This window comes from Zalophus californianus, chromosome 4 (assembly GCF_009762305.2).
Source record: "Zalophus californianus isolate mZalCal1 chromosome 4, mZalCal1.pri.v2, whole genome shotgun sequence".
Lineage (NCBI taxonomy): Eukaryota > Metazoa > Chordata > Mammalia > Carnivora > Otariidae > Zalophus > Zalophus californianus.
Window position 1 is genome coordinate 161,226,449 of NC_045598.1, and position 19,892 is coordinate 161,246,340.

A 19,892-nucleotide genomic window follows, 5' to 3' on the forward strand; every position below is an offset into this window, starting at 1 on the left:
TCTCAGGCTTAGGCGAGCACACCTTAGATCTGTGCTCCTCACAGACCCCCCTTCTTGCCTCACCCTATCTTGGCCCCAATAGACAGTTTAACTGCAGAAAATCAAGCAAGAAGGCAATGTGCTCCTTTAGATACAGAGACTAGAAAAGGAGCTTGTTATGAAAAGGAGGGAGAAAGATCTTTCCAAACAGAGGAAGCAACAAGTGCAAAGGTCCTGAGGCAGGAAAATTGGGTAGAGGGTTTGAGAAACAGGAAGAGACCAAAGGACAGATACCAAAAGGAGAGTTGGAGACATAAGCAGAAACCAGGTCACATGGAGCCTTTGGGTCTGAGCAAGGAGTTTGGGTGTTATTTCAGGTATCACAAAAAGCTCTTAAGCATTAAAGTGGCAGAATCAAAGGCTCTGACTTTTGTTTTATAAGCAATCCCTCTGAGCACCCTGTGGAGAACGGACCACAGGAAAAGTAGCTGGAAGGCTACCGACATGTTTTGGGAGAGAGATGGTGATAACACGGTCTACAAAATGTCAATAGACTTGGAAGAAGGATTCAGAATATACTGGACGGGGCTTATAGAAATCCAAGGTACTGCCCAAAAATGAGAAATAAAGGTTTAAGCAACCAAGTGGATATTAATGTTTTGTGGAGCCAGGAAAAGAATATTCTACTTAAATAGTGAGTTCCTTGGGGGAAAAGGAGAGGCTTCTTTCTATTCTCAAAAATAATCCAACAAGGGGTTTTAAAGATGTATTTGAGAGAGAGTGCGTGCACACACAAGCAGGGGCAGGGACACAGAAGGAGAGGAGGGAGAGCATCTCAAGCACACTCCCTGCCGATCACAGGGCCGGATGTGGGGCTCGATCCCACAACCCTGAGATCATGACCTGATTATATTTATATACATATATAATTATATACGTGTGTGTGTATATATATGAAAAAAATCAAATTCAAGGCAATAAGCATCCCATCTCCCACCTAAAAAAATTGGCATCAGTGCAATATCTGGAGAATAATTGGCAGTAAAATCAAAGATTTACCTTTCTATCTTGGTGGTGAAGAGTATGGTGGAATCCAAATGCCTAGACTGAAATTCTAGCTCTAACATTTACTAGTTCTGTGAATTTGTGCCAGTTATTTACCTTCTGTGCCTCAGATTCTTCCTCTGTAAAATGGCTAGAAAAGTAGAGCCTACCGTATAGGGTCATTTAAGGACTAAATTACATGTAACAAAGAACTATGCTTGGCACAAAGAAAGTGCTCAATAAACGTAATGATTATAGTATATTATTACATCCAGTTCTGTGCATGATTCTTAAGGGGAAAAGGTTTAAAGGATGTTCATATCAACATTTCAACATTAAAAGTTTTCAGTATTGACTGCTCAAAAGTAAGGAAACAGATTTTTAAATTTCATGGTGAGCAACTTGAAAGAAAAATGGCGTCTGAAGGACATGAACTACCAGCCCTAATTGGCGGATATGGCTCATTTATTCTCTTAAAAACATACAGGTTGAAGGGGTAAAAAAAAAAAAAAAAAAAAAAAAATCATTCCCAATCTTTCATTAGTAAAACCAGCTAGGTGCATTCCAGTTCTGTTCACCTGGCTTGCAATGTAACCAATTTCTTCGGCTCACCATACTTTTTGCTCTCTTAAAAGTACCATAAAGGCACTTTACGTGGAAGAAAGGCATACACCTACAGTGTTGTATTTCTCCAGCAAGAGGCTTGTTCTTGCGAGCCACGTATGAAAGGTGTTTTATGTTCAAGATTTCTAGCAGGCTTTTTAATATAATCTTCCTCATAGACATGTGTGAATTAAATTTTCAACTTCACTAAGCTGTTAAATGTACATATTATAGGTATCCTTCATGGAGTCATATAAAAGGCACACCAGTGGTAACTTGACTGGTAGCAACAAGCTGTTTTTAAATGGATATGGGGAAGATTTTATAATTAGAGCCAGCTGCATCTCCTAAGTAGGAGGAATGTTAATTTTTTTTTATAACTTTACTGCCACTTACCCACTGAAGACATAGACTCTAGACCCTTTCTTGATATGTCTGCAAATTCAAAACTACACAACCGAAAACCTGCTATTGACGGCCCTGGAGAGCACATTCTCAGTGGCTAGCTGCCATTCAGGTAGAGCTTGGGGGAAACTTTAATCCTTCTCAGGTGACGTTACTTGTATTCTACAACATCCAGTTGATCTCCTCAAATATTTTCCTTCCTCCCTCTCTAAGCCTTCCAGAGTGTTTAAGTAGCACAAAGTACTGTTTTTCTACCCAATGAGCCTCAGATTACACCAGGCTGAAGCTACTTTATGTTCACTCAGGAGCTTCTCTGAAAGCTGTTAACAGAAAACATTATCAGAAGATGTCTAATAGAATTCAGGTTTTCAGAAGGCTTGCATTTCATTCCTGTTAGCAGAAGCCAGAAGGACTGTTTTGATGTCATTTGACCACTAATGTTTCAGTAGGCAGAAACTATTGCAAGATTTTGCCTCCTCCATCTGACAGGCAATGGCCTGACACAAATCAAAGCATTTTATTTGCTTGCAGTGAAGTTAACCTGCTGGTCAAATATGCATCCTCTCCTTCCTCTGACCATTGGCAATTAAAGGGGAAGAGTTAAGCATATTGCCCGCTTTTCCTGTAAGAACTGTTTTGGGGCGCCTCGGGGGCTCAGTTACACGTCTGCCTTCGGCTCAGGTCATGATGCCAGGGTCCTGGAATCAAGTCCCGTGTCAGCGTCCCTGCTCAGCGGGGAATCTGCCTCTCCCCACTGCCCCTGCACCCTCTCGCTCTCATATGCATGCGCGCTCTCAAATAAAATCTTTAAAAAGTAAAAATAAAATGCAAGAACATTTAAAATAATGTTCTAGTAGCCCTTTATATATAGCAAATGAGTGAATACAACAGTATTGGATGCCACTCAAAAATCAAAGGCTACTAATTTAAAACACCTCTAACACCAGAAGCAATATACTGTAGACGACATGAAGATTATAATGTTCTGTAAAGGATGCTCCCAGGTCTTGGAGTTCAGTCAACTTCAACAGGAAATCAGCAAAACAGATTTTTCAACTCCAGCTTAACAATAAGCCGCCAATGTGATTCATGGTTGTTTGAAAAAGTAATAAACACACTCGGGTGATTCTTTGGATTCATACAGTTTCCTAGAACTTCAGAGGCAGGAAGGAATTTGAAGTCTCCTAGTCCAAACCCTATAAACCAGGTCTAAAGCATCTTCACCCCCCAGGGCCACTATGTGCCCAAGTCCAGGGACCCACTACTATTATCCTGTATGCACAGTACACAGTCTAGTGGAAGTGGGACAGCCACACACATTCTACTTCTATTGCCACTACTAATTATTATATCGGATAATTAATAATACTTATTCCACAGGGTTGTTATGAACATGAGGACATAAAGAACCTAAAGGTCTAGCACAGGGTGGGACTTGCTATGGACTAAAAAGTGTCCCCCCAAAAGAGATGAAGTCCTAATCACCAATACCTATGAATGTAGACTAACTTGGAAATAAGGACTTTACAACTGTAATCAAGTTAACATGAGGTCATTAGAGTGGGCCCTAATCCAATGTAACTGGCATTCTTGTAAGAACAGAGGAGAGACAGCCATGCAAAGATGGAGCAGAGATTGGAGTTAGGCAGACACCAAGTAAAGAATGTCTGGGGCTTCCAGAAGCTGCAAGAGGCCAGAAAGGATTTCCCCCCTCTGTATCTCAGATGGTACATGGACCTGCTGACCCCTTAATGTTGGGCTTCTAACCTCCAAAAATGTGCATAAATTAATTTCTGATCTTTTAAGCCACCTGGTTTATGGTACTTCATTACAGCAGCCCTAGGAAATCAATACAGTATTGGAGTGTGTGCTGCCAATGCACTTCTGAAAGTCATGACATCTAGAACAGAACACTAGTGTGGGCTGGGAACCTTCATCTTCCTCATTCTTCAGTCTAGGTGAATATTCCTCCTAATGTAGCCAATTACTTTTTGCAACGGTATCACATCATAACCGCAGGAGGAGTAAAAAAAAAAAAAAAAAAAAATCAACGCTAACCCCTTGTCTCCAACATCCTAGTCCTCCATAGTTGCTTCTTTGATCTTGAGAAACACTCCCCGTTTTGTTAGAATTTCATTCATAAATTCATTTTGTTACGCCCAGCCATCGGCATCTTTTTGTAACCCATCAACCAACATTTAAATTTCCTGTTCAACTTCATATCATGCAAAAGTGTGGTTGGTAATACCAGCTGTCTTCAACCTAATCATTAAGAAAATATTGTTCCAAAGCTGACGACAGAGTCCTTTACTATACCAGAGATCCTCAAAGTGGACAATCCATTACTCCCCACTCTGTCAAATATAATTCAGTAAGTAACATTTGATGATATACCTGCATTTCTCTACCTTTCCCAATAGGAATTTTAAAGCCTATTATGTTTTCCTAAGTGCAAGCTATTGTTAACGAATTTTGGTCAAACACATTTATCTTCCAGTCTAGTAAACCTAGTCAAAAAAGCAAAATATTTGTATGGTATAACCCATGCTGTCTATAGCTGCATTGAAATCGGGCTTTCTTATAATGAAGTATCCAAAAATTGACATCATGGTCGTGTAAGAATTGAGAAATAGGTCTTCTTTCCTTTGTCAGGAATTCAGATTAAGCTTCAGTATCTATAGTATTGTTTGTATTACAAACATTTAAAATGATGACTCAGGGCCGCCTGGGTGGCTCAGTCTTTAAGCGTCTGCCTTCGGCTCAGGTCATGATCCCAGGGTCCTGAGATCAAGCCCCGCATCGGGCTCCCTGCTCAGCAGGAAGCCTGCTTCTCCCTCTCCCTCTCCCCCTGCTTGTGTTCCCTCTCTCGCTGTCTCTGTCAAATAAAGTCTTTAAAAAAATAAAAGTAAAGATAAAATGATGACTCAGAGGCATATGATGCAGAATCTAATGAAGTAATGTTGTTTAATATTCTGCTTAGAAAGTATTATAATTTGAGTCAATAGCTGTCAACAAGAATTTCTATTTAAGTACCTAGTAGATGCCAGATGCATTACAGATGTGCTCATCATGATGTGAGTGGTCTTTAGAGGTCCCTCTACACTCACTACAGTCACTGGCTTTACAACACTCTTAAGAAATACCCTCTGTTAAAAAAAAAAAAAAAAAGAAAATACACTGTTGTTGGAAAAAGCAATTTCCAGCGATTATCAAGAAAGGTCTCTTCCATTAATGGAATTTCCTATGAGCCTTCATTTTGCCCATAATTCCAAAAGTTAGGATAAATCACATCCTTTTTCTACATGACAGGCCACAAGTCTTGAATAGGAGTGATTCTGTTCCTGCTCTTTCTTCCCCTAAGTTCAGGCTCTCCCATCTCTTCAAAACTTTCTCTCAAAATTCAGCAAGAAGAGGACTACTTGAAGCTTGCCAAAGACTTTACAACAGTTAGTACTGAGTCACTTTTTTTTTTTAAAGATTTTATTTATTTGAGAGAAAGAATGAGAGAGAGAGCACATGAGAGGGGAGAGGGTCAGAGGGAGAAGCAGACTCCCTGCCGAGCAGGGAGCCCGATGCGGGACTCGATCCCGGGACTCCAGGATCATGACCTGAGCCGAAGGCAGTGGCTTAACCAACTGAGCCACCCAGGCGCCCAAGTCACTTTCAAATCAAAATCATGTTCACCACCCATAGCAGTTGCAAAGGACTATTTTATTTCTGCATAAGGGAACTGCATTATACCAAATTCATAATTTGACAACTTTCAAGGGACAATTTCCAAGCCCTAGGTCACTTTACAGAATAGTATTATTTAAAGGCAAGACAAAAAATAATCATTCATAATTGACAGGATTCAGTCAAGAGTCACATCAGCCACCGCATGATTTACTGACCAGCAGAAGTTGTGGTCAATGGCTTCCCAAACTCCACAACCAACCTCAACCCACTAATCATGCTCCCGGGAACCACAGCTGTCCATTATCAAACATCTGAGTTTTTAAATTACTTTGTTAAAGTTAGGAGACTAAGTTTCTCTATTATACTAACCTGATGGAAGGACAGTGACCACAAGATTATCTTTCACCAGTAGAAGGAATGCTATGGATGACAGCCTTAATTTCTCGCAAAACATTAGACAGATTCCAGATCCTTAAGTAGAAAATTTTAAGCTAGTTTGCTCGTTCAGCTCACCCAACCTACAGTTGTTCTCTGCCACTTCCTTTTATCTACTTAGAAGAGCGCAGAACACCCAAGAGTTCCTCAAAACTCCCCCTATAAACCTGACCTTTAAACACACATATACACACACACACACACACACACACACTTCCAAAAACAAAAAACCTCTAAAACCTCAAGACTCAAGCATCAAAAACTAGCATTACTTCTAAAGTATTCTTCTATCTACAAGAACTACCAAGAAGGCATGACAAGTCAAAGACCAGGACTGCCTTAATTTATATCTAATGATGGTTAACTCGGAGCCCCAGGTGCAATTCTTCTCAATCCACTGCGCTGCCAAGGGTTTTTAACTCAGTGCAGAGTCTTTAAGGCTGAATGATGGTAGTGGAAAGGAACAAAAAATACCAGAGTTACCCCAAAAGGCTATGGTGGGGGAGGCACAATGGGTACAGGATCCACCATCTGGTCATAGGGATATTAACTCCACTAGGATTCAACTCAACTGAAAACTGGTCTCAGGGGGGGAAAAAAAGTGTAATGTGCAAAGTCATAATGATGATCTAGCAAATCCCGCACATTAAAAGCCAGCTTTTATCTACAAGGAGGCACTAGAACACAGCAGGTAAGGTGAACAATGAGAGGCCAGAGAATTTTTTAAATCTTCCATCAGACTTCATTACATGAGGAAAGAGAACTTTCTTAAACAAAAGAAACACTGGATTTTCAAAGATCAATTATTCTCAAAAGGCAAAAATTCGAGAGATTCATTAAAAGAAATGGATATTCTCCATAAAGATTAAAGACTTTGGCAAACAATTGGCAAGTGTTAATTTGCAGTTGTTTTGGACAACTCCAAATTTTAAGTTGTTTGAATTTTCAGGTATGCACTTCATGGAAAATTTTTTTATATAAAACTAATGTTTTCCAAAGTGATTGTAGTAGAAGCTGGAATCCACCTCTAAGTTGACACAAGCTTTATCTCACAGATCTTAAAACTGTGAGGTTGGTTAAGTTTGCCTTTCGGTGAGGCTTTGTCAAAAGGATTAGGGACCCAAACTAGAAATGCCCCAGTAAGGCCGAAAGCTCTTTATTTGGTCTTTTTTTCTCCTTCTGTGTGGATATCAAGATGATCACAGCATCAATCTTACTGGAGAAAGCACACTAGTTTTCCCACCTGAACCAACGGGACAAAACAAAGTAAGCACACATCCTACAGACCATGAGAGAACAAAGCGCAAGGAAAAGAATGCAAAGTGTGCCCTCTATCGGTCTGTGAGTTTTAATCGCCAAAGGGCTGGTTGGCAAGTTGTATCCAGCAATAAATAGGTGAGACACGAAGCCCATCCTGGTAGAAAAACTATAAAATGCGCTGACCCAGCAGCAAACACCCAGCAGCAGCCCCCTGGACCTGAAGAATGTTCAGGCTGGTTCTGACCAACCTGTGAACCAGCAGCACGATATAGAGGAGCCATGTCCATGCCAGCGTGGGTCATCAGCTGGGAAACTGCAACAGCAATTTCTAAAGACTCTATATTCCGTTTTATTATTAACGAGATAAAATTAGACCATATGAGAAGAGGATTTTAACAAAAACCTTATTCTGTATTGTTGTTCTACAGACTTTTTTTTAGAAGAATGGAGAGAATTAAACATCCATTGTCTTTGAGTAAGGGATCATTAGCCAAGTAATTATTTACCAAGTCTTGAGATAGCACTTCTGATATTCGCTCATATTGTGTAATATATACACAGCAAATGACTGGAAACGGACACCCAGAAAATAAAATTTTAGAAAACAAATGTGCATATCAATTTGAAGCAGCCATTTGGCATCAGGCTAGTTAAGGTCTACCTATTACTTTAACCAATGCTTCTTAACCTATTGAAGGAAACAGATGAACCATGTCCATTTTGAGACTTCAGAGAAAGCTTTAGGATCCTCTCTCTATACCCTAAGAAGAAAGGTTTTGCTTCTAGTTTGAGGGGATTCACAAAAACCCTGGCTCCATCTCTAGACCCCAAGTTAAGAAACCCTGCTCAAAAGAAATGTGCTCAGTAAGCTAGTCTTTAATTGCACTTAAGAGCCTTCAAGTGATGAGAACTGAAAGATTCTAAATAAATTTTAAGGGTTTTCCCCCAAGCAACTAGGTAAGAAGGAAAGCTACCTATAATTAGTTTCTCTACATTTTAAGAGTAAAAGAATATTTAATAGCTTTTCTCTAATCTTGCTTGGTTATTCTGATTATGACGGTATACCATGTGAGCATACATAAAATACATACACGCACACACACCTACGCACACACGTTGACACATCTGCTCGAGCGCACACCTACAGACGCACGTAATTGTTCTGGCAACTGGAATACAAGGAAAGAGTTTCCTAAAATTTATACAAAAATAATTCTTTAAAAAACAAAGAATAATTTTAAAAAATTGAGCAATACAAGTATGCAAAAAGAACTTTTTAACCAGATCCCACTTGTGGTCCTATACTTCAGTTACCCCGCCTATTCAGCATTCAGTTACTTAATATTATTTTATCAGCATAATTGGGAGTTGTAGAAGTTGAGGCTCAATAAAAGTCTGTGGTTCAAAGAACTCCTGAATGGCTTCAAAGGTTGTTTTTCTTTAAATGAGCATTTATGTTGGACATGTCCTGTGTACAGGAAAAGCCAGGGAATTCAGGAGAACTACATTCTAGTTCTAGCTACTTTCCACTCAGCCATTAGTTTTTAAAAATCACATTTCACTTTCCAATTCTGTCAAAATGGTTGCACCTCCTCCAAATAGTGAAATGTCAATGCTCTCCCAGAAGGCACTGCACAAAAACAAAAACAACCTAGGTCCTCTATTGACACCTACAGAAGAATCTGTACACACACACACACACACACACACACACACACCCGCATCCCTCCTCGATGATCTGCATAGTTCTGATATACTCAAGTCACAAACACAAGAATGCAGGTTGAATACTTTTCCTGCTGTGTGTGTGTTATTAATATCATTGCCTTTTAGGAAGAGAAATACCACTTTTATTTTCCCCTAAATGATTATTCCTCTGGACAAAGTGTTTGGGGATGAAAAAAATCCTTGGTTGACCCTTTCTCTGGAAGTGTTTTTAAAAATATAGATTACCCCACCCCAGAATTTCCCTTTCCCTGCCCCAAACTCCCCTGCCATGTGGACGGCTCTATCATTGAAATAATCAGCTGGTATTTACAGAGACACCAACAGGCACTAGGGTGTTCTGTGAAATTCTGAAGATTATCAGAAGAGACTTCAGAATGAGGGCTGGGCGGGGGAGGCTTTTTCTATCTCAATGGTTTTTGTCTTTAAAGAATAGCAAATAATGAGATTATGCCTATTATCTAAGAATGCATTCAAACTTAAACTATGTGCAAAGAACTTAGAAATTTTTTAAAAAAATCTTCTCATTAAGTCACCAAATTTATTTTAAGGGCAACCAAAATCTCACAATGACTTTTTGTTCAGCCACAGCTTGTGGAGAAGCACGTTGTTAGGCCTGCTTTGGGGATACAGAGAGGAATCAGAAGCTCCGCCCAATTGGAGTTTGAAGTATGGTAAGGAGAAAACATTTGGCAAAATAACCAGAATAAAGGGGGAAATAAGAGCATGCTTGAAGAGTCGCACAGAAAGCTGAGAAAGCTGTGAGGGAAAAATGGACTCTGGCTTCAGAAAAAGGGCAGAAAATTCCAGGGGGGGAGGGTGGCTTCCTAAAGGCAGTGACTTTAGCTGGGCATTTGGAAGCTCAACAGCTTAAAAACCTCAAAACACATGGTGTGTTTGGAAATGGAGTAACCCGGTAAAGCTTAAGCACGTAGCGCTTCCAGGGTGGTGGAAAGTTGGAAATGAGCTGCCATAGGTGGTGCGGGCCGCCTTGAAAGCCCTGCGAAAGAGGCTGGCACGGATTCTGCAGTCAGTGTGGAGACCTGGAGGGTTGGGGTTTATTAACAGAAGTCACATGATCAGATCCGTGGTTGAAAAACCTTCAACATGGCAGCCTCATAAAGGATGGAGTGAAGTAGATGCTGGGAGATAAGTCCGTGAGGGTACCTTTGGGAATGGAAAGGCCGGGGTGGATATAAACCTTTCAGAGGTAGACTCACTAAGACCGAATGAACCAATGAAAGAGGCAATAGGGAAGACACAGGCTACAGGGAGGCTTTCAGCTTCGACTCATAGAAACCTCATGAATGGAAGAGACACAGGCAGAGAACACATTTGGGAGAAGGCACAGATGGGGACAGGAGTTGTCAAGTTTGCGTGTGTGTGGAACAGAATATCTAACCATACAGCGGTAGTTGGGAAGTCAGAGGGGATAGAATCTGAAGCTAAAGAGAAAAAAATTTTTTCTTTGTTAAGTTGAAGCTGGAGTTGAAGGACTTCACATGGAAGTAACAGTTGAAGATACAGGGATGGGTAAAATCCCCCAAAGGCAAAGAATAAAGGAAAATAAACACTAGTCTACACCTCCTCTGAATGAGGGGACTAAATAAGAGAAATGGGCGGAATATGGAAGGCAAAACTAGAGTATGAGGTCGCTAGTCAGAGGAAGAGACTTTCTTTTAGAAAGGAGGGCTTTCGCCAGAAAAAGTCATGGAGGGCTGCCACCATGTGGGCCTTGCAAGGAGGCAAATATAAGGAGGACTGTTAATAAAAAATCTTTTCAATAAAGTGGTGGATGCAGAAGGCATATTGTAACTGATTAAAGGGTGAATGGAACAGGATTGTTAATAGAAGGGAAGGGTACAAGTGAAGAAAAAGGGAAGGGATTGGAAAGCAATGTGAGGAAGAAGGAAATTAAGAATTTTAGCATTGGGGGAAAGCAGTATGTTCTAAAAGAGGGTGACTGGCATGGAGAGGTCCTAGAGAAGAGCAGAACAGCTAGGGGGCAGGCCTTGGGAAGAATAAAAGCACACTCACCTTACTCATTCCCTCTCCCCCTCCCCCTCCCTGGTCCCACCATCCAGTCTGAGAAAGAGGACAAGAGAGCAACTGGGAAAGAAGAACGAAAATCCTTTTTAGTTCCAAGGATCTGATTTTCATAGTCATATCATCTCCAACCCCTTTCTTTCCACACCCACGAACACACATACACCTATACGTACATATCCCATCCTGAGCGTAGATCTAATCGTATGTATGTGTTCTCTTCAGCATTAATTAGCACCTTCCATATTTATTCCATAAATTCCCATTAGCACCTTCCATATTTATTCCAGCTAAAATTATGGAAATGTATAAATATGAACATGCAACACTGCAGATAATGGGGAAAAATGACATTTTGGAGGGTAAAAAAAAGTTTAAAACAATTTTCATCCCAGGGCTTATCACCCCATTTTAGCGGAGTGGTTATCAAGTATTATATCAAATGATTTGTCTATCATTTATTTCCTGCACTTAGGAGGGGTAGGAGTGCTTATCCCCATGGGGGGTGGGGATGAGGTTTAAAAGGCAGTCAGCTGGAAGGAATGAAGTAAAAAGTATCCTGGGTAATCCATACACTGGCCAATTAGTCTCTTAATAAATCAAGAGGTGGTTTTGCATTAAGGAATTAGAAGTGTCATTTCCAACTTGTGATTTCTGCAAATATTGGATTCTACCCAAGCTGGATTTATAAGCAGATAAAGCCAGAATTAAATGGAGGCCTGGGAGAACATCACCTATTCTGAATCACTTCCAAATTTCAGTAGCTTAATAAAAGGTTGGTTGAGGCACAGTTTTTTTTAACCTCTGTGCCCTGGTAAGATAGTAGGCAGAAAAACTCAGAATTATGCTAGAACAACAAAACAGCCCATTAAAAGAAGAAAAGAGCGTATTTACATGCAAAGTTAAACATCACAGGAAGTTTTCAGAAACACTCTGGAACTTTAAAAAGGTAATATAGAAGACATATTTTAAAGTTTTCTCATTTAAGTGTAGGTAAATATGTTCCATGTGACATATGTATTTTTGAAAGAATACCAATGAGAAATAAACTATCATTAATAGTACTTGTAAAGCCAAATATCTCCAAATCTCTTCATTAAATTTTAATTTATCCCTAACAGTATTTAAGAGAGGATGTTTAGGCTTTTCACCAACCTCAGTTATGAGAAACATACCACACTGTTTGTGATAAACACTTCAGTTTCACGGAAGAAGCCAATTCTAATCTTAAGGAAAATGAGAGGTTACAGAGGGAGAAGCTGAGGCTTTACTATGGAAAAGTCTAGGCAGGAAACTTTTGTCATACTATGCCCCCTACCATACAACCACCGGAAACACCAATCACATATCTGGGAGCCTTACTGCTTTTTAAGGAGTCTTATCAAGAGGTTTTCATAGATCCTTGGTTAAAATGTGATTGGGCATATAAACAATGGAGATAGTAAATTAAGTCACTGCATACCAAGCTCAAGAAATCCCAAAAACCACAATAAAGTTATGATTTGTCTATCCACCTTTCAGTAATTCAACATGAAATGTGGCTTATAACTATTCCAAAAAAATGAAACCAATCTACCCAGTGTACCATACAAATAAATCCTAAGTGGTTCCAAGACAAATAAAGGCAGTGAGGTTTCACAGTAGCTAATAATGACCATGCTTTTGAATGAGGTGGGGTGAGAGGGCCAATGAGTTACAACTGTTACCATGTAGACAAAATGTGAGTTGTCACCCAGTTTTTCAAAACGTTGGCATGTGCCTCCTCTCTACACAATTTTCATTCTCTATTGTGTTTGTGCCTAATTAAAAATTAATGCTACCAGGACCTATTAGTGATTATCAAATACATTTTTATTTTAGGATTTTGTTTTCTAAAGAAGGGGAAGAAGGAGCGAGGTGGTGCCGTTTAGGATGGTCTCCCCCATACTAGGTTTGGTCAACAGTAGGGAAGGTTGACATTCTCTTCTCTCAATCCTCTGGCTTCTATTTTGAAATAGAACATACAGTTAAATGATATATTTGTTCTCTATTCCAAACTGGATGCAATTGATTTTAACTGACTAAATTATCTAATCTCTGCCAAGAATTTTATTTCATTAAGAAAATGATATTACAGAGCATCTGAGATCATAGAGCAGACTAAACATAATGCCAAAGGAGTTCTGAGAATGCTCCACAGTGAAGGTCTGATTATTTGCAGATGGAATAAAAAAAAAAAAAAATCAGCTCGCAGGCATCAGCCTAACCAATCCTAGTATCACTGCTGCCTACACAGTAGCAAAGCCAAGAAAATAACTGATCTTCTAAGCCACAACACTTTTTTTTAAGGTACTAATCACTTTTCTCCTTAGAAAGTAATATTTAACTGCCACTATCCAAAACAAAGGGAAAGGGGGAAATGTTGGTACCACAATAGGCTCTAGTATGTCAACTGTCACTGCTGACATGATTTGGCTAGTGGTCAAGCGTTCACCAAGGAACTAATTTAAATCAATCTCCTTTGGGCAAGCCAATTGTTTGGTAAGCGCAACAATTGGTGTAGAATCAATCAGTGAACATGAGATCAATTAAAACCAGCTTAAGTTTGTGAAGAGGGACAATTCACACAACCTGAGTTAGATCTCTATTCATTTCAATACTCTCACAATGCAATCCTTAAGCTTCCTTGCAAAACAGAAAAGCTACTATCACCCTATGCCGTCTAGCCAGGCCTTCAAGTAGTTCCACTTTTAATTAAAAACACAGTACACCCTTTGTTGGCACAGATAGTGTGGTCACTTTTAAAAACCGTATTTTAGCCAGAAACTTGGAATTTGGGAAGGGACATCTGTTAAGGGGAGGGGGGACGCAAACTTTGATAAAAAATTTTTTTCTTTACAGCCTTACCAATTTATACATAGTTGAAAACAGTTGAATTTTATTAAATCGAAAGGTTGCTTGGCAAAAGTTACTATTGCACACTTTAGAATTGGGTTTCTAAGTGTCAGCACTTGGGGCTGTGGAGGGTAATTGCTAGGAGATTTTGCCAAAGCAGCTTTGAAATGAATAGGTTTTGTGTCAGATACCTAAGAAGGCACAGGGCCAACTTTAGAGATGGCCCTGCCGGGAAGAGCCTGCAATACCGCTTCTGGCCGCAGGGGTGCTGTAATGTCCTCTCTCAAACAGCACTGCGGGGTGAAGTTCTCCCAAAGCCCTGCGTTAGATACCTCCTCGCTCCGCCACAGTGGGACAGGCAGTGGGGACAGAAAGACCTCACTCACGGAATTGGCCAGTCATCTAATAATCAACTACTTGGCAAGGCGTCTTGGGAATTTCTCTATCTGAGCGAACTTTAAGCATCTCCGTTGTTTTGGTTTTTTTTCCCCCAACCAAGTAGACCGCACGTTGTGCTGGTAAGAGGGGCTACAGCCTCTCCAAACACTTTTGACCACAGCGTAACCAAAAATTGCCAGATCTGCGACTAATACCTCAAAAGAAAATACCAGGTGGAGAAAGGAGCCAGTGGGGAGGAGTGGAGAAGGAGATGGAAAGGGACCTTTTCAGGACGAGCGTCAGTACTAAACTTTTGCGGCCTCCGGGAAGAAATTTTTCCCTAGCATTTTTCTGTGAACCTATTTTTCTGAAAATAAGCATTTTCCGAATGCCAGGAATGAGAAAAAGAAAAGAGCAGACTTCTTTAAAAAACCAGATTCGTAGCGTCAACTGGAGAGCAGAGGTTAAGGAAATCGCACACCACCAGTTATCCGAGCTCTGCCCTCGGGCCCGCCAATCTCCAGCCCTCGGGTATGTGGCAACAGTGTAAGGACATCCTAGAAAGCAATGAAAAGTTAGGGCGCGAAGAGCTCTCTCCCAAATCTGGGTGCAGGACCGGAGATGCCATAGAACAAGTTCTAAACATATATCACAGGTCAAGTGCGACGTTTTCATCCCAGGGGGGAAAAAAAAAATCAAAATCTGTTAACTTCGAGACAAATTCTAACCGTGCAGAAGTCCAAATTGCTAGACGAAGACAGATAGTTCCAAGCGGGGGGGGGGAGGAGACTGCTGGGCACCTTCCATGCGCCGGGTAACGCACGGACTGGGTGTGTGTTGGGGTTGTGTTTAAATCCCCCCAGAAGACTTCATTGTGTCTAGCAGCCCTTCCCCTAAAATGCAGCTGAATTAGCTGCAACCACAGCAGGACTCAAATAGGCGCACAGTAAATCTGCCGGAAAGCTAGCTCTCTGAAGTCTTTCTGGAGGCTTCCACTTGCCTTCCCCGCAGAGCACACAAGTGATGGAGATTGAGGGAGCGGTTAGAAAGCCGCAAGTGAATTTCATTGAGAGCAGAAACAGCTACTTTTGAGGGAAGTATATGGAGAGAGGAAAGTCAGGCCTGTCCCCAAAACATCACTCCGCGCGGCAGCGCTCCCCAGAAAACCCGCGTACAAGTTGCTGCTCAAAGCAGAAAGTTCAATAAATCCCACGCAGTCTTAGGTCCCAGAAAAAGAGATCAATTTTGCCCTTTCCCTGTAAATGTAGGTCCTCCCCCTTGACTTGGTACCCCTTCTCAGCTCGGTCTCGCGCTCTCTCTCTCTCTCTCTCTCTCTCAATCACACACACACACACACACACACACACACACACACACACACACACACACACACAGAGCGAGCGAGCGAGAGCGCTAGGCCGTGTTAAAGATATCTGGGGCGCACGTGGGTGGGGAAGGTAGACACAGATGAGCTGCAGTGGAGATGGTTAAGAGGACTAAAAAGAGAGAAAGACAAAGAAGCACAAGAAACAATGGATGCGCGATTAGAAAGGAGAGCGAAAGAAAGTTCAGGAGTAGAAGCGGGGCAGCGAACCGGGTACAAGCACACCACTTAGCCCTGAGCGCCCGCCGGCCTCACCCGGCTCTCCAGCACGTCTCGCTCCGGCTCGCAGCGCCTTCTGAGGACAGAAAAGACGGCGTTCTGCGGAGCTCAGGGGCCGAGAAAGTGCAGAGCAGTGGCGCGCGCGAGCCGGGTAGAGGGCACGGTCTGCCCCCCGGAGCCCTCAGCGCCCCCGCACGAGGGCCGCGACCCGCCCCCACTCCGACACCACGCACCTCGGGCGGAGGACTCACCTCGCTTACTGCGCCTCCATCGGTTGCCTTGGCAGTGGCTGTAATCCATACAATTCAGGATGATGAGGGCAAAGGAGAAGAGGCGAAACTGCATCTGGGCGGTCGGGCGGGGCAGAGGCGCCTCTCAAAGTCGGGGAACTGGATAACTCATCCGAGGAGCCGGCGCCCACTGCGCTGCCAGGGAAGACGCAGAGGGCGAGTGGCCACTAGCGCGGCCGCCCCCCCTCGCCCCCAGCACTGGTCAGTTCGGCGCGGTCAGCATCTCTCAAACCTTGAACCTGAGAGACAAGGAGGAGAAACAGTGGAGAGCACCCCAGGGAGACAGCCGCCTCTTCGCGCGTCCCAATTTAAGGAGAGGAGGGAGGGGGGCGGGAACCCACCGCTTGGCACGAGCCGCGGGGCAGTTTAACCCCGAGCGCACAGCTGCGGGCGACTTGGAGGGGAAGGTGATTTACAATCAGTGAATTAGCAACCTCTGCCGAGCTGCAGGCTCCGACCCGGAGGAAAGGGCGTTGTGCCGCGGGCCCAGGGAAAGGAAAGAGCTCCAAAGGCAGCAAGGGCGCAGGGTTCAAGAAGCCCCCCTCGGCCCTCGGGTCCCACGGTGCGGCAAGCCAGTGCCGTGGCCGCGGTGGCCAGACGCGGGTCGCCTACCGTGGCACTTACGTCTCGGACGGCTGGGCGTGCCTAGGCGCGGCGCTCCATCCCGGGCCGGGGAAGCGAGACGCCTCGCTAGCACGTGGGCTGGGGAAAAGTTTGCCGAGAGGCGCCGGGAGCGCCCGGCAGCTCCGCGATTCCTGCGGCCACCGCGGGTTCACAGTGCTCCCACGGTCCTCTGGGCTGGCGGTGCCTAGCAGGAGCGCGGCGGAGAGGGCGCGTCAGCAGCTTCGGGGATGCTGCGTCCCCGCCGGTGAGTGCGGTCCTCGGGCGACCGGCACGACAAGCTCTCACTCTCTAGGTCCCTATCCAGTTGTGCGGTTTCCCGGGCTCTACTCCACAGCCACTTCACAGCTATGATTTCTCCCTTTCCAAGCTGTGGGAGACAGAACGCTCCCGCGAGGCCGTAGGGATGTGGCGAGCGCACTTTCCGACGGAGATGCAGCCCGGCTGAAGCTCGGGATGCTTCTATAAGTAGGTGGTGCTGTGGTCCAAGGCATCTGTGTCAGGCTGCCTCGGAGTTCCTGGGTCCTAAAGCCAGAAACTATCGGGTTTCCCTGAGGTCCTAAAGAGCGCTGACAGTTTCCAGCGAGCCCAACCCCAGACAAATCCCCTCCGGGCTTTCCTGGAGTGCGCGGCTAAACTGAAAGCTGGAAGCCGGGGCTCCCCCGGACAGCGATGGGCGACGGAGCCCAGCAGACTTCACCCCCAAGGGCTCTACGGTGGGTTCCAACCCCCTGCCTTGACCTTCCTGCAGGAGGATCTGACCGACTGCCGGCTTGTCCTAGACCATACTTCCTGAGATCCCTCCGGGGACTGATGCTTCTGACAGACTGAGTTTGAACTTGAGCCGCATCCTGAGGGATACCACACCTCTGCCACTTTTTAATTTACATATCGTCTTTGTTTTATAGGAAGATCTGTTAGCACGGCTGAAATTAAAATGCGCACTCAGTGTAGCGAATGAAAGGGGTATTTCCAATAGCTTTTGCTTATCCTCAGAAGTGTTGTTTCTTGACTTTGTTTCTTCTCCAGAAAAACTTACAAAAACTTGTGGTCCCTTGCTTATTACAGGACTCAAGAAATTGGGACCTTGCTTCTTTAAAGAAAAGTTCACTTTCCACTGAAGTATTTCTCAGTCATAATCCTCGACTCTCCCTCCACCCTCAAAGACTCCTGACTTAAACTTCTGGGTGCCCTGGGTTTGGGGACTACTGTTTAACGAAGTGTTACATGACATACACTTGATGCTACCTGATTTTTTGATTTTTTGATTTTTTTGAAGCTACCTAATTTCATTTTGTTGAAATTTGTCCTGCTTTCATTACTGTATGAATGAAAGTATTTACTCCTTAGGCAAAAGATAAGTTTTTTTTTTTTTTTTTTTACTGCTAACCGTGGCAGAATGAATGTTTGTAGATATGACCATATGCTAGCATATCATACCACTTAAATTTCCTTTTCTATGCTTTCAGTTTCAGGAGATGTTCAGAAATTTAGAAACTTGATACAATCCTGTTGAAACAATAAGACTATTAGAATAGTCATGTTTATTAACTATTCCATTATTGTCTATCCATAACTATTTTTACAGATATCACTATTAAATAACAATATGTGCTAAGAACTTCAGTGCTATTTCCTTTATGCATGCTTGAGAACATCTAAGATAAATCTGAGTTGAGGTCACTGGTCCCATTTCCTAGATAAGAAAATTCAGCCCCTGAGACTGGCCCACAGGGCACAAATAGAGTTGACAAAACACATTGCAGGAGCAGTGGATCTGTTTCTCAGCTTTCAGAGTCTTTGATTTTTATCACAGAATTGGAAGTGACTGGAAACATTTCAACTCAGGGAGTGGCCTAGCATTTAGCCTGATGGCTGGATATTCCAGTAGATATTCCTCCATTATCATAAATACAACTCACAGGATGCACACACCAAATTTATTGCACTTCTAAATAAGTTAAGTCCGTGGGAGAATAAAGACTTCTCTAAGCCCTCTGCCTTTCTGTACAGCTTTGAGACCCCTTCAAGATCAGTGGTTATCAGTGTCTTTTAGAATATTTATTTACTTTTTTCTTTTAAAATATTTAAGGGTAAAATGAGCACAAGATCAAGTAGATCTAACTCTACCATTAACCACCTTGGGGTCACTTTTGGCAGTTTCCTGGATCTCAGTTTCCTTGGCAGTATTCTTAAGAAATTAGAACACGATCTCTTCCATCTCTGCCGTGCTCTGGTTCGCAATCAATTTTCTGTTTCTATCAAGAAGTTTCTGCTTCTATGGGGTCTAACCACTGTGAGGACAAACTCATCTTTGATAGTTTCAAGGTAGAAAGATGTCATTCATAGTTAAATTACAGACCCCTTTCAACCTGTCTTCAAAGATTACTTTCCATAATTTCAATCATTTAGGTTGCACAGTTGGAATTTTTTTAACCCTCAGAGCCTTTTCAGTTTAGTGAACTCCTAGATCAATTTCGTTTAAAAAAAAAAAAAAAGAATTTTCATAGCGCCCCTTCTGTTGAAGACTGGTTGGTGCTCTTAAGATGAGAATGGGCTCTGGGAGAAAAGAAGAGTCTTAATTCCTTTGTTTGGGTGCTTGCTGCTGGTCTGTCTCTGCTTTTTAGAGGATACCACTGAACCTCAAAAATCTGTCACACTTAGTTCTTGGGGTATTTAGAGGCTCACACTTAATCTCTCAGGGGCTACTTTGTTGATAATGCAGACTTTTATTTTTTGCCATTCACTGAATATTTTTCCTGATTTCAAGAACCCAGGAATGTTCTTGCTACTAAAAAATACAACCCAAGCAGATCCTAAACTATCATTAACTTTAATCCCATATTTCTGCTTCCTTTCATTTCTAAACTCTGAATGTGTTGTCGTTGAGCCTCACAGCTCACAGTTTCTCCATCTTGGAGACTCAGTGGACTTTTTCTTCAAACTGAGTT

At 42.6% G+C, this 19,892-nt stretch overlaps 1 protein-coding gene across 2 annotated transcripts in view; it reads right to left on the minus strand.

Annotated features, from left to right (window-relative positions):
- Positions 1-17,356, minus strand: part of RSPO2 (R-spondin 2) — a 151,600-nt gene extending 134,244 nt beyond the window's left edge. For both annotated transcript variants that reach the window (XM_027615885.2, XM_027615895.2), the window contains exons 1-2: positions 16,945-17,356; positions 16,282-16,559 (exon numbers count right to left, since the gene is read on the minus strand). In XM_027615885.2, the coding sequence (XP_027471686.1) occupies positions 16,282-16,375 (94 nt within the window). In that variant the 5' untranslated portion in view covers positions 16,376-16,559; positions 16,945-17,356. The remainder of the gene's footprint in view (positions 1-16,281; positions 16,560-16,944) is intronic.
- Positions 17,357-19,892: the final 2,536 nt, after the last annotated feature.